This window comes from Colias eurytheme, chromosome 13 (assembly GCF_061535395.1).
Source record: "Colias eurytheme isolate Ceu_HAF_F1 chromosome 13, ilColEury1 Martin Lab GWU primary, whole genome shotgun sequence".
NCBI classification, from domain to species: Eukaryota; Metazoa; Arthropoda; class Insecta; order Lepidoptera; family Pieridae; genus Colias; species Colias eurytheme.
The window spans coordinates 577561-592783 of NC_142992.1; the positions used below are offsets into that span (position 1 = coordinate 577561).

Here is a 15223-nt window from a genome sequence, read left to right on the forward strand (position 1 = left end):
CAATTAATATTTCTTGGTTAAAACTTATTCGTCGAATAATTAGACTACAAGCCCGCATAGGACAAAAATATGGGTCAAATGAACCACCATGGGACATATCTAGAACGATAGCAGAGCAAAAAATAATAAGATTCATCACTATGCCGTCACTTGTAAGCTGTCCAACTGAGTGCAGATGAGAATTGAAAAGTACAGGTAGACTCGGTAAATTTTGGTCATATATTTTTGTACGGCATTCTTAACCATCGATAGATCCATTAAAAATAATAAGAAACCGCTCAGTGCCGTATAAAAATGGTGGTCCACCAAGTCGGAATTTTTATTTAATTTCCGAGAGTTACCGGGGGTAAATTTGGTCATTTGACCATGTACGGCATCTGTGTCATACTATTGCTATACTGCTTTTAATCCATTATTCCGCAACGCCGTACAAAAATCATGGGGACAAGGGGAAAAAATCGAGAGTTGTAATCCCCTCTCTTTCCCCACTCCAGGGGGTCATTTGACACAACACGAAATAAATTTATTTTTAAAGTATTTTATGCATAGATAATATTTTTTCATGTGCCGTACATTTTCGTTGGTTCAAAGGGGAAAAATCTGAAAAAGAAAAAAATCCATATAACGAAATATTTGCTTTATATTTTTATAATAAAATATAAATATACATTAATATTAAGAAGCTCGAGGTGGTTAATTATCACCTTGGAAAGTCGGAGTCAGGTGGAATGGACTCCGTTAAATTGATGAACTAATAAAAAAGCTATGAACGAAAAGATGTGAATTATATGCAATCAGTCCATGAATACAGGTAAAGTCACAAGCAAATGCTAGTAATATATACATATTCAAAATGTACAAGTAAAGCGCTTTCAAATGATACCAAACACTGCATATTTATCTTAACTTTATTTTTTTACTCTGTATGTTTTGTCCGCTAGAGGGCGCCACATTAGATTTTGTGAAACCCCATATAGCCTTTAGCTAGCTGGTCGTTGGTTATCCAGTGAACAATTCAGACGCCTCTAATGATATGTCATTTGTCGAATTCTGATAAGTAGTTTAGAAGTTACGAGGGAATAGATGAACATACATACATGACCTGTAAACAACCATAACCCTCCTTTTGCTTTGCCGTAGTTGGGTAAAAATATGTTAATGCCGTACTGTAAATCAAATGGCCATAAAGCACTCTTAAAATTGTAGTTTTCGTCGCTTTCATCAGCCTAAAAGATGTGGTCTGCACAAAAATGTACGGCATCGTTTTTTCCTAATTTATCTATGTTAATACTATTTAAAACAACGGATAAAGAGTAGAAAACTATTATATTTCATTAATCTACGATGTTTAAACTTTAACAAAATTTCTGGTTTTGCATTTCTCTATAACTTTTTTTAGAACGGTTTCTTTTGAACGGCAATACTATACAACAATTGAATTTTACAATATCATGTTAAAAAAAAAGTTCCCGTACAGGGTCAAATGACCTTACAGCTCTTTATATCAAGAATTCGATGAAATTAAGATGATTATTGGTATACATTTAAAAGAACAATTATTTTTTGACGGCATTGCTTTTAATAGTACTTTTGAGTGCTAGATAATGTTTTGGAACCGAAGCCGTACTTAGTCAAATGACCCCCTGGAGTGGGGAAAGAGAGGGGATTGCATCTCTCGATTTTTTCCCCTTGTCCCCATGATTTTTGTACGGCGTTGCGGAATAATGGATTAAAAGCAGTATAGCAATAGTATGACACAGATGCCGTACATGGTCAAATGACCAAATTTACCCCCGGTAACTCTCGGAAATTAAATAAAAATTCCGACTTGGTGGACCACCATTTTTGTACGGCACTGAGCGGTTTCTTATTATTTTTAATGGATCTATCGATGGTTAAGAATGCCGTACAAAAATATATGACCAAAATTTACCGAGTCTACCTGTACTTTTCAATTCTCATCTGCACTCAGTTGGACAGCTTACAAGTGACGGCATAGTGATGAATCTTATTATTTTTTGCTCTGCTATCGTTCTAGATATGTCCCCTGGTGGTTCATTTGACCCATATTTTTGTCCTATGCGGGCTTGTAGTCTAAATGTATAAAACTACCATTTTAAAAACGTATTATAATTGCCCGTATTTGACAGTTTACGTGACGTTTTAATATTATCGTGTAATACTTTATTGGACGGATAAGTTTTATCCAAATATTGAAAAATCGGCCCTAAATCAAATTCCTTTTTAATCATTCAGGTAATTAAATTATCCTTTAAATTTCCCGAAAATTCAACGACTTATGAACTTATATTATCTAAAGACTTACCTTCTTATCCCTTTCGCTCCTCCTCTCCTCCCTTCTTGGCGACATTTCCTTTTCCTTTTCCCTTTCTACCTTTTCTACTCTTGGCGTCAATATTTTATCTTTTACTGGCTCTTTTCTAATTTCCACTCTAGGAGTCTCTTTCCGGGGCGTAATTTCCTTAAAAGAGCCATCATTTCTTGGCGATTTGGCCATGATGTGCTCAATCTTTTCTACTTCTGGTAATAAATCATTCTTAGTATCTTTTGTGGGTGACTTTGAGTATCTTTTTGGAGACTTTTCTAGTCTTCTAGGCGATTTTGCCTCCTTTCTGAGCCGTTTTGGTTCCTTTCGAGGTGATCTGGGTGAATTTTCTTTGCTTTTCTTCTGAATTAGGTCTTTGATCGTCAGACTTGGTCCCGGACTAGCTTCGCGACTGATGTGGCTTGATGTGCACTGTAAGAAGAAATTAGTTTTTCAGAAAATCTTTTTATATCCATAAATGTATAGTAATTTTAAAATAGCTTTCTACTATTTCTATATAGAAATAAACCATGAAGTAATAGGGAACAATAGCTTTTTGTCGCAATAATTAAACTCAACAGTATAATTGAAACACATGAACATGGAGATTTAACAATTGCCTCGTCATGAGTTAAATAGCAACGCTTTTTAAAAGCATTTTTGAAGTGAAAACTTCTGTAGCGGCGTTGAGCACTTTTTCTGTAATGGGTATAAATCTTAAACTCGCGTCAGGACACGTGACCTGATCGAAAAAGCGTAAGACGGATGGATATCAAACATGCTCAACATTAATAATCAAGTTTTCACTTCTGCCGGCACTCCCGGAGTGCAACCCGTCTTTTTTTATCAAGCAAATTTTATTGATAGCAAATGTGCAGATGTTGATAACAATCATCAGTGGTGATCATCTGTACTTATTAATTAAAAATGTAAAGAGAAGTAACTAACAAATTTTTAGCTTTACACATAGCAAATACTTACGGTAGCAACAGTTTCAACCAGTGTTGGTACATCAAGATCTTTCCCCGTCTTACGTTTAGGTCGACCCTGACCGGCTTGAGGATCTCGCATTAGCGGTCGACGGGACCTATTTATAATACATAATAATGATAATTAATTATATATTATTTGCCCAAAATCCTTTGTAAGATTATTGAGTTGAAAAATTTGTTTGTTTGAACGCGCTAATCTCAGGAACTAATGATGGTATTTTTTTTTTCATTAAAGATAGCCAGGCATTTGACTGCATCCTACCTGATGGTAAGTAGTGATGCAGTCTATGAATGGGTATGCCTGCCTAGAAAGGGCCTATTCACTTTTACCCTGAATAGATCCGGATTATAGGTTTCTGGAAAGACAGGCGCGGGCAAGGCGTTCCAGTCCCAAAATTGTAATGTATTGATTACCTGTATTGATGATGAATATATTTTTGAAATGAATGAATATATTTTTTTAAGATCAGACGAAGTTGCGTGGATCAGCTAGTATTATATAATTTTACATTCATCCCACTGTCTATAACTGTATTCAATATACAATGTTAGAAAAACTCAAATTAAATGGTGACACTTAAAATAATATGACTTCGTATCAAAAACTATTACGAAAATCAGTTAAGCTGTTTATCACAGACATATTTCATTCAAACAGTCAAATCTATACTAATATTATAAAGCTGAAAAGTTTGTTTGTTTGTTTGAACGCGCTAATCTCAGGAACTACTGGTCCGATTTGAAAAATTCTTTTAGTATTAGATAGCCCATTTATCGAAAGATGCTATAGGCTATAATATAGCCTGATATATTATATCATCAAGCTAAGACCAACAGGAGCGGAGCCACGCGGGTGAAACCGCGAAGCGCAGCTAGTTGTAAAATACACAGATTAATAATAATATAAATCATTTTAAGGTTATGTGTATATTTAGAATATAAATAATATGTTTACCTCGGGCTTCGCTTGCGTTTAGAAACATGGACACTCTTTTCCGTAGACGCTTTAGTACGAGCGCTCATGTTGGCGCGATTCTTCGATGTACCACTGAAACGGCTTGACTTAATATGAGCGAACAAGACATATTATGATAACGATGAAACATAAACCACACATAAGAATCCATTTGGTAGATATATTATGTTCAATTATCATTTGAATTTTGCTTTCAAGAGATAATTATATTGCACGCCTCATAAGCGAAGCGTTGAGGTGGGTACTACTGTCACTTCGCGCAAAACATCTGATTTTTCAAACTTAAAATGTCTTTATGTATCATACATTGCACTTGTAAGATAATACATACACACACATATTAAGAAAAAACACTATTTTTAACGTTCATGATATTTTTGATGTCATTTTTGTTATTTAAACTAGTTAAAAAACAGTTTAAAAAAGTTCTGTCTTGGACGTCCGTGTGTCTGTATGTGCGGATCCTTTTTCTTGTTAACACGATAGCGACCGAAATACTTTACTAATCGAGTCTTTTTTTTTCTCTTACGCTTGAGTATGCTCAGGAATAGAACCCTTTCATTTTTCAGGGTCTGATTCGATGTGGTTTAATTGTTATTAAATAAACAAAAATAATAATTAATAAATATTTATTAAAAAAAAATTATGAGGCGTGCACTTTTGGATTTTCCAAATTATTTTTTTATTAGACTCAGTTCATAGAAATAGGATGAAACGAAGCCACAAACCCGGCTAGCGTGGTAAATAATAGTTTAAACTTACAAACAGATAAAGGCACTGATAGTAATAACAATAATGAATTCATTTAATTACTTCAATAGTTGAGGATAATCACTCTTTTATTTATTTTTTATCGTTTTTATAACATACTAGCGGTCCGCCCCGGCTTCGCCCGTGGTACATATTTCGCAATAAAAGGTAACCTATGTTCTTTCTCAGAGTCTAAAGATTGTCTGTGCCAAATTTCATCAAAATCGGTTGAGAGGTTTAAGCGGGAAAGCGTAACAGACAGACAGACAGAGTTACTTTCGCATTTATAATATTAAGTAGGGATAGACAATAAATGATGATGAAGGTGTTAAAATACGATTAAAATATAATAAAATACCCAGATTGGTTATCCTTAGAGACACTAGATTTAGCGTTGGAGTTAGCTCTCATGGTGTCCAGGGAATACATCGACAGCTGCCCTTCTGTGTCGCCGACTATTTCAAAATATATAAAAAAATGACAAATTAAAAATAATGTGAAATCACTTTTTTTATTATAGTTGTGATAAATATGCATGCGATGGCGGCTAAACATGCTGAAAAACTGAACTGTAACATCTTTGTATAGCATGTTTTCTGGGAAATAAAAACACATTACATATATTTATCAGTAAAATTACACCCAAAAGCAAACGCAAGTCAAAATAGCAACAGCTCAAAAATAAACGTTTGGTTGCTAACATGAATCTCAAAAAAGGCTTTTAGACAGCCAATATTGCAAAAAAACATAAAGCATATTATACAGAGACATCATGGATAGATGAAATTCTACTTTATACATATTCCAATACGGGCAAAACCACAGATCCTAATTGTATTTAAAGTTGTGCTTACACGATTTTGTGCCAGATTTAGACCACGTCGCAAGCGAGCGTTTCAAACGCCGCGACCGACGCGTCGACCGCCGAGAACATGACGCACTCTGAAAATATATTAATAGATATATTAGTTTTTTTTTATTTCATCTTTAAAGATGAAATATATAAAAAAACGTGTGTGCCGAGCGCACGTGTCAGAAGTGAAACTTTTTCGGCAAGATTCAAAGATACCAAAATCATCACCGTACTCCATGACGAAGATATAAAAAAGAGCCTATGTGCCAAGCGCACGTGTCAAAAGTGAAACTTCTTTGGCAAGATTCAAAGATACCAAAATCATCGCCTCACTCCATGACGTGACGGTGCTGCCATGATCCGACCTTGAAATTGTACTTTCAACGCGCCTAAAGAAGTTTCACTTCAAAAATGTACGTGTGTTTGTTTGTGCACGTGTACTTTCATGCATGAATATTTTCAAAATGTGTTTATAATTAATGTTTTTACACTCGAAAGATTAATTTTAAATAATGTAATCGTGAGTTGATAAAAGTAAATACTTACAGTATTTTCAGTGCTGTTTAAATAATCGGATAATTTAGTTGTGTATTCTTCAAGAACGCTGGTCAACTTGTCGCATACATTTGGTAGGGCCTGAAAATGAATTGTTATAATAAAAGTATATTCCGTAAAAACTTCATTATTCTATTAAAAATTGAAATCTATTTATTTATATCCGATGTGATATGTCGATGACCATCAATTAGTAGGAAGAAAATGAGGTTGGTATTAATTTTAGGTATGTCGTGTTGAATATTTTACTCATTATAATTAAATAAAAAAAGAATTCAAAATAAAAATAAATTAATGCTTTTATAAATTGTGATTGATTGATGTTTGCATGCATTTCTTCATATTGAAAAACGACTACACACTCACAATCCGTGATAAATAAAAAAAATGTCAATTCACAAAAAAATACATACTTACTCAATAAAAATCAAATACTAACATCATAAAACAATCCCTTAGCGGCGGCCAGACCATCAGGCACCGTCAGCTCCTTGCACGCGTCACACGCGTCACGCAACAGTTGCGTCAGAGCGCGTAACATGGCGCCACTGTCGCGTATGCAACGCGTTTGGGGAAACGATTTTGCGAATACCTAGGGAAGAAAGAAAAGAGAGATAAAATGTTTATGATATACTACAAGCACCGGTTAGAAAAATAAAACAGTGGTAAGTATATAAATAAATCACAGAAAAAAGTAAAAAAAAAACCCGTTTGCCAATGAGGACTATGGATAAAAAAAAATGGTTGCCTGTAAAGTCGGTTTTACGGGCGAAGATTTTACGTGACAACGTCTTTTTCTCGATCATAGTTGAGTGGGAGAGAGACGCAAGGCATTCGGCGGGCCTCTCTCTCGTTCGGTGACTCATCGTAACGTTACCGAGCGTTACACTTTTTCATAAGTGACTCCCAGTCGCAACCTAATTTAAGACGTTGTCACGTCAAAATGAATACTCATTACTTAAAAAATTTAGAAGCAACATTAGTATGCGGACAGTACGTCTAAATATGAAAATTGTGGGTTCGATTCCCTTTTCGTTATTTTTTTCCTTCAATTTTTCAATAATTTCTAAATTGTCAAGCATTCACCATACATACAAATGCTATAAAACTAAAAAAATCCTCACAATACACACCTGTATAGAATGCAATGCATTATGATGCAACGAAACGGCACGCACCATCTGCGCTTGGAAGTGCGTGCGGCGAGCGAACGGTAACGCTTGTGACGTCACACGCTTTATGTCTTGTATCTACACACATAAATGAATAATATAATAATATTTATAAAGAATAGAAAAAATTCGATCACGAGGCGGGACTCGAATCCGTGATCGATTTTTTTCTATTCTTTATAAATTTATATTAATCCATCAGTCCTCGGAATCACAGACACAATAGAAAATCTATTGTGTCGCGCCCCGATCGGGGCTTACGGTGGTCAATGGGAAGCATTTGAATATCTTATGACCAAAAATATCAAATTCTGAAATGAATAGATCCAATTATTTAGCCATTTTATTTATTTTATAATCTTTATTGCATACAAAAACAGAAAATACAAATTATACATAAAAGCACGACATTTGATGCAAAGGGCGGCTTATTGCTTCGAACAATTTCTTCCAATTCAATACAATGATTTTTCTGTCGTGCAAAAATGCCGGGCTTATTTAGAAGAATTTGTTTATAGGACATTTTCATAAACATATAACAAATTTGACTTAAAATTGGACTGACTATTAAAAGGTCGTTAAAAAATGTTGGAGCGGCATATTATAAATTGTCTAATTCAAATAATTGTGATTCACAGGTCATAAGATAGTCATTATAATATGAAACATTAATTGAAACAAAAAAAAATTATTTCGACGTAAATTAACTAAAACCTAAAACAAAGTTTTATAAATTTAAACCAAAATATATTAATCAATAATCCCTTCATTTTACATACAAATTATATTTTAAATCACCTGTCTATGCAACTGATACATGTGTATCCTGTTGAACCGCGACGCGAATTCGACGGAGCGTTTCATCATTTTCGGCACATCCGCCGGGTCAAGGTTCACTATGTCTTGCTGTTCTAATGCCGTTCTAGTAATTGTAAAAATTTTGATGAATTATGGGAAATTAAAAAAAAACTTTTGTTCCTTGTTTTTAACAAATAAATATATTTCTATTTCTTTCTTTAAATACTAGATGTGCCACTTCATATGTGACATAATATTATAGCATTCCCTCATAAATGAATTAGCACTGAACAAATTCAAAGCAGACCAGTCGTTCCTGAGATAGGCGTGTTCAAACAAACAAACAAGAAAAGAAGCTATATACACACATGATCTCCTCTAACTCTGCTTGTATCTTCATCCTGAGGTCGCGCACTTTGGCGCAGTAGATGCTGCTCTCGATCATGTTCGTCACGTTTTCAGATGATTTTGAGCCTGAAAATTTATTTTATTTATTTATTTTATTTTTATTTATTTATGCTTTATTGCTCAAGATAAATTACAAATTGAGACTTAGCGTAGGATACAATATAATAAACGGCGGTCTTATCGCTAAATAGCGATTTCTTCCAGACATCGCTATTAAGAAAATTGTTAAGTTAATATTGAGGGCCCTTAGTAGGTGAAAACGGAAAAATGGACTGTTTTCTATGAGCTATAATTGAAAATATTGAAGTTTTTTCGCACTGAAATTTCTAATATGTATTACAGAACGTATGTGTGATGGGATGACTGTTTCCAAAACACGATTGGAAAAATTTTGCTCGATAAAAAAAAATCCTGAAGTTACCTCTAAAATATCATATAAATTCTCATTACAACTGTATTTTACGATAATAATTCGTATAAAATCACAAATACATAGGTATTTACCTTCTCGATTTCGTGACTGTTTTAGATTTAGAAAATACTAAATATTTTCATTCACTTTTTGATAAAAATGCGAATGGCGCTTACGATTTTCAGTTTCGAGCACGTTGATTCCATACTAAACGCGGACCCCCTCACCGCTTACCTCAGGCCCGAATAGCTGAATTTTCGCTGACCGCCTAACCCCCCTTAAGAGCGTATACGCACTATGCGGGTAGCCGCATTGCGGGTAGCCGTCCGGCTGACCGCAATCACAATTATGTACGTAATATTCATTTCTATGCGCACTGTGCGGTCTGCGGTAGCCGCATCGCAGTGCGCATAGAAATGAATATTACGTACATAATTGTGATTGCGGTCAGCCGGACGGCTACCCGCAATGCGGCTACCCGCATAGTGCGTATACGCTCTAAGAGTATTAAACAAATCGTAATATAAATTAGGGTAACATATTCAAGTGTTATTTGAAATCAAATCTAATCATTTATAACGAGATATAATGCGTAGACAAATAAAATTTTCGCAGATTTAATTGTGTTCTTATACATTGTGTCTGGTTTATTTTCATTGGTTTATGAAATAAATTTACACATGTTAGACTTTTCTATGCTTCTTTCAATCTGCATGTCAAAATTGGTACAGCAGTTGCACTGTAAAAGCGTAACAAACAATCGAACTTTCAAATTAATGAATTACTATGAATAACTACATAATATTTCATATTATATTATAGAAATTACAAATCATATCAAGATCGCTACCTAGTTCCTATTTTCTTATGCTAATGATAAATTATACACAACTAGCAGTCCGCCCCGGCTTCGCCCGTGGTACATATTTCGCAATAAAAAGTAGCCTATGTCCTTTCTCGGGTATCAAAATATCTCCATACCAAATTTCATGCAAATTGATTCGGTACTTTAGGCGTGATTGAGTAACAGACAGACAGACAGAGTTACTTTCGCATTTATAATATTAGTATGGATACTAACTAGAAAGTTTATCCGGGCTGAGTTGCCGCGACACCGGCGACTGTCTCTCTCGCACAGTACATGGGGGGCTTAGAGAGTCATTCAGAAGTTCATCTTCGGGCCCTGAAATAAGTTATTATAAAGTATAAATACAATAAACCAGTAGAATCATAATGATGCTGAAAAAATGCCCGAAGTAGAACTCTGCCTATGGTTGTTAGGCAGAGTTTTTAAATGTGAACTTTATTGCTACGAATTAAGGTGTTAATTTGAATGAATATTTTATACAACGCAACTGGGATTAAGGGAATTACTTTTTTTTGAGTTTTAAAACGCTTATAGAATAGTTAAACAAAGAAATGTTTAGTAATCTGCATTACCTATGTCTAATAAGTCGAAAAAAAACAACAAGAATTTGTTTTACAAGAATATAAATTAAAAATAAAATATTTTCCTATTTAAACTTGGTTTAAAACATGTTATAGCAATACATAATCATATCACCTGAAACATCATCTTCCTTCTGGTCATCAAAGATGCGAAACATTTCACCGTCTTCCCTCTGTTTCTCCTCTACAAAGACCACATGATGGTTATCACTCGCTTCGTTTTCTTGCTTATCTTCAGTTAGAACTATTAACTCTTGAACCTGGAAGTTATTTATGGTTTTATAACTTTTATGAGTTACATATATGTAATCTTCTTATATATAAAAATGAATCGCAAAATGTGTTGGTAAGCGCATAACTCGAGAACGGCTGAACCGATTTCGATAATTCTTTTTTTATTATATTCCTTGAAGTACGAGGATGGTTCTTATGTGGGTATGACCGCGAAAAATTGTACCGTTACATTCATGACATCATAACAAACGTTACATACATGATTGAATGTTACTTACATGACCATTATAAAGCTTAGTACATAATATTATAACAGTTATCTTTTCTTCCTAGCATTAAAAAATTTACGTCGACACGGTGTCTTACACTCACACGACAGGAAAAAATGGAGATGTAGGTAGGTAAAACAAATTCATATCATAAAATAATGAATTAAAACAAAAAGATGTATAAATCAAAATTGTATTGAAAAAATATGATATTTTTTCCTCTTTTTATTCCTTTCTGAATTTTTCGTTTGTAGTTCTTTATATTTATCGGGATTTTGAACTTGTAACTTCTCTCGATATTTTTTTTGCCTTTTGGCATTCGTCAACGCCATCTGTAATTTGATTTTCTCATTTGAAAAAATAATTAATAAAAAAAAATTTAAAAAACCCGACTGACACTGCAAATTCATAACACGCAGTCGGAGGCTACACGGCTACAAAATATTACTGGCCTCTACCCATTCTATACAATATCTTATACAGCCTCCGACTGCGTGTTATGAATTTGCAGTGTCAGTTTTTTAATTTTTGTAAAACATATTAAGCTAATGGAAAACTATAGATAAAGACCAATCCAATGATATCTTGCACATCAAAATCCGTTCAGCCGTTTAGATTTGAAAATATTATCGTCCTTTTGTCGCGCAATTTTTTAATAGACCTATGTGTTCTAAGCCTAACAATATGTCATGACTGTAACGTAACACATTTCGTTACACATCGTTACAATCATGACAAAAAATGCGGGCGACATAGCCTTAAATTAAAATTACTACTCGATTGTGAATGCTAAGAACCACGAAGTAGTCTGATTATTTAGTTTTATAGTAAACCTACTTAAAGATTTATAATAATAAGACAGAATATATATACTTACCTCGCAATCGAAAACTTTAAATACACTTTTTTCGAGCGACAAATCTCACATTAACACAAAACACCATTTCTCTCAAAGAAAAAATGGCTGCTTTTGTTTTTTAAATGTTGCCAGCATGCCAGATAGTGTTGCCACTCAAGACAATTAGAGAAGGATTCTGATAATACTTATAGTATGGCAGTTAGAGACGTTACATACGTGACGTTACACACGTATAAAAAAAGTGGACAGTTTTTAAAATAATAATAAAAAATCGATTAAGGCCTTGTGCATTAAAAGATTTTTATGTACATGTTGAATAAGAATCGAATAACTTAATTTTTTCATAAAAAAGCGAGTCAGTCATACCATTTCGTAGTGGTTATCAGTTTTTGTCACAAGGGTGTTAGGTGGACACGTATTTTTTATATGGACATAAAAGTGGAGCCAGTAAAAAAAATATAAAATAAAATATTTCTGCAAGAGATAGATTGAGTTTTATGAAATAATCTAAAAGAATACAAGCATACCTTTAATTACATATCTAACAAAACACTTATTGTCAAAAACTTTGATGCCATATGAGAAATAAAATGGGAACATTGAAAAAATAATTCATGTACAATTTTTCGCGGTTATACCCATGTAGAGAAAACGTAAACATGTACCACGGGCGAAGCCGGGGCGGACCGCTAGTTTAGAATATAAAAATTAATATTATTGGGATTGAATCATTTTATTTATGACTAGCGGTACGCCCCGGCTTCGCCCGTGGTACATATTTCGCAATAAAAGGTAGCCTATGTTCTTTCTCAGGGTCTAAAGATTATCTGTGCCAAATTTCATCAAAATCGGTCCAGTAGTTTATGCGTGAAAACCATACATACATACATATTACAAACCTTTCCTCTTTATAATATTAGTATAGATATACTAGCGGTCCGACCCGGCTTCGGCTTCGTGAACGGGTGGACCAATTTCGATAATTATTTTTTTATAATATTCTTTGAAGTACGAGGATGGTTCATATGGACAGAAAACATAAACATGTACCACGGGCGAAGCCGGGGCGGACTGCTTGTATAATAATAAATATGCTTTTGTCAGGAAGAGAATGGAGAATGAGCATATTATCAAAGACTCGATGATGAATATCTTGTTATGTGAACTTATATGTATCTATGTATGTACTTTCAATCACAAGCAAGTAAGAAATAAGGAAAGAAACTTGTATAAGATAATTTAGTGAGAATTTTTTTAATAATACCTCAACAACTTCCTCTTCCTTTTCTTTCCTCATCTTTTGCAGTTCAATCTCGAGGAGCTCCTTTATTTTCTCCTCGGAGAGCTGATCAATAAATTGGTAAGGATCATCTGAAAAATAAATAAATATTTCAGGACAATTTTCACACAGGGCACGATCTGATCCCATACTAAGCTTTCGCTTGTGTTATGGAAATGGCTGATAAACATACATATATAATTTTAAATAAATACTTATACAGATAATTAACACCCAGACACAGAGCAAACATCTATGTTCATCACACAAATATTTGCCCCGGGTGTGAATCGAACCGACAACCTCTGGCTTGAAAGGCAGGGCCACTACCAACCAAGCCAACCGGTCAGTCAAAAATTATGTACCGTATGAAAAACAATATAAACAATATATTTAGTAATAATAATGCTTTCCGATACCTATTATCAACACTAATTCTCTTATGTATTTAAGACAGTCTTAAGAATATGTATCAATCTAGTTTCAAGTGTAAATAAATTGATTTCCTTTCAATTTATTTTATTTAAAGCATTATCTCTCTTTGCATTAAGCGTTACAAATAAATAATTGATTAAATATTGTTTTATTTATCCAAAGTTCTAGGTTTGAATATTCCATATCTATATAAGAATGATCATTTTTGAATGCATCTCTATATTTGTAGGTACTCTATAAGTAGGTACTTATAACATAGGATATTTGCCTACAAGAGCTACCTAGCTAAGATTTACTCTGAAAGAAAGTGAGATGTATAATAATTATACCTTTACAAATCTTAGTAACCACATCTTGTTCATTGACAAATTCCTCCCAAATTTTCTGTTCCTGTTGTTTTGCTCTTTCCCGCCTACTCAGCTTCCAGGTATGTTCCAAAGCTTCACTATCTACATACTGAAAATGATTGGAAAATAATTAAATTAAATAGATTAAATATAGTTAACTATAATAACTGTAACCAACAAAATGTAGTGAAACCAATAATGGTATTAGTTATTGAATTTTTACAATATGTTGGTCTGTTAGCACTCTATGTATGAATGAAAATTTAACATTTTGATTTTTGAAATGGCATGGCCACCACATGTCCACCATTTTAAGTCATATAATAATTTCCTTATAGGTATCAAGGAGAAGAAAGCGTAACGCGCTCGCGCTATAAAAGTGTTAATTAGCTTAATTTTCAAATTTTTAAAACAATAACAATTAACGGCGTTAGCCGCGTTACCTGTAAATTTGAAGTTTCAATTTTTTCGGGCATAAAAGAAAATCCTCTAATGCACGTCTCCATTTATTTGAAAGCGTAAATAATATAAAAATTATATTATCCAGGAAAAAATTCCAGCCTGACGAAAAGTCACTATTTTATAAATTAATTAAAATCTCAAACAAAACACAATTTGAATTTGACACATTATTTTTTAATAAAAAAAATGTTGAAAAGAAACGTTTAAAAATATTTTATAAATACAGACACGCAAGATTATTATTAAATGATAAATAATTAATGCTTTTAAAAAAATATTTTCAATACTTCACTACTTATTTTATGCACTACGCATTTAGTTATGCATCGTTACACATTGATCGCACACAATTAATAAATTAATTGAGTTTTTCCATTGTTGTTAAAGAATTTAGATTGAAGCGGCCTTAGGAAGCGGCTGATACTAAACGTTGCGTTGCTAAGCAACCATTAAATCAACAATCAACGTTGATGTTACAAACAAAAACAGGTTATTCAAATTTATCTTATATATCTACCTACAAATTGATCATAATTGAGGAGAAATTACTTAAGCACTTAAGTACCTAGTCTAAAAAAAAAATTCAATATGTTATAATCTTTAAATTTACGCCAAAAGAAACATAATCCGAGCAAATATTGTACCAA

At 33.4% G+C, this 15223-nt stretch overlaps 1 protein-coding gene across 1 annotated transcript in view; it reads right to left on the reverse strand.

The window, feature by feature from the left end:
* The window catches only part of LOC149903184 (uncharacterized), a 64663-nt gene extending 49953 nt beyond the window's left edge, over positions 1 to 14710 (reverse strand). The window contains exons 1-15 of the mRNA XM_090108992.1: positions 14558 to 14710; positions 14097 to 14223; positions 13318 to 13424; positions 10807 to 10951; positions 10324 to 10425; positions 8791 to 8896; positions 8423 to 8546; positions 7586 to 7702; positions 6892 to 7044; positions 6444 to 6533; positions 5899 to 5986; positions 5403 to 5499; positions 4274 to 4366; positions 3308 to 3413; positions 2327 to 2758 (exon numbers count right to left, since the gene is read on the reverse strand). Coding sequence (XP_089965118.1) covers positions 2327 to 2758; positions 3308 to 3413; positions 4274 to 4366; positions 5403 to 5499; positions 5899 to 5986; positions 6444 to 6533; positions 6892 to 7044; positions 7586 to 7702; positions 8423 to 8546; positions 8791 to 8896; positions 10324 to 10425; positions 10807 to 10951; positions 13318 to 13424; positions 14097 to 14223; positions 14558 to 14620 — 1950 coding nt within the window. The 5' untranslated portion in view covers positions 14621 to 14710. The remainder of the gene's footprint in view (positions 1 to 2326; positions 2759 to 3307; positions 3414 to 4273; positions 4367 to 5402; positions 5500 to 5898; positions 5987 to 6443; positions 6534 to 6891; positions 7045 to 7585; positions 7703 to 8422; positions 8547 to 8790; positions 8897 to 10323; positions 10426 to 10806; positions 10952 to 13317; positions 13425 to 14096; positions 14224 to 14557) is intronic.
* Positions 14711 to 15223: the final 513 nt, after the last annotated feature.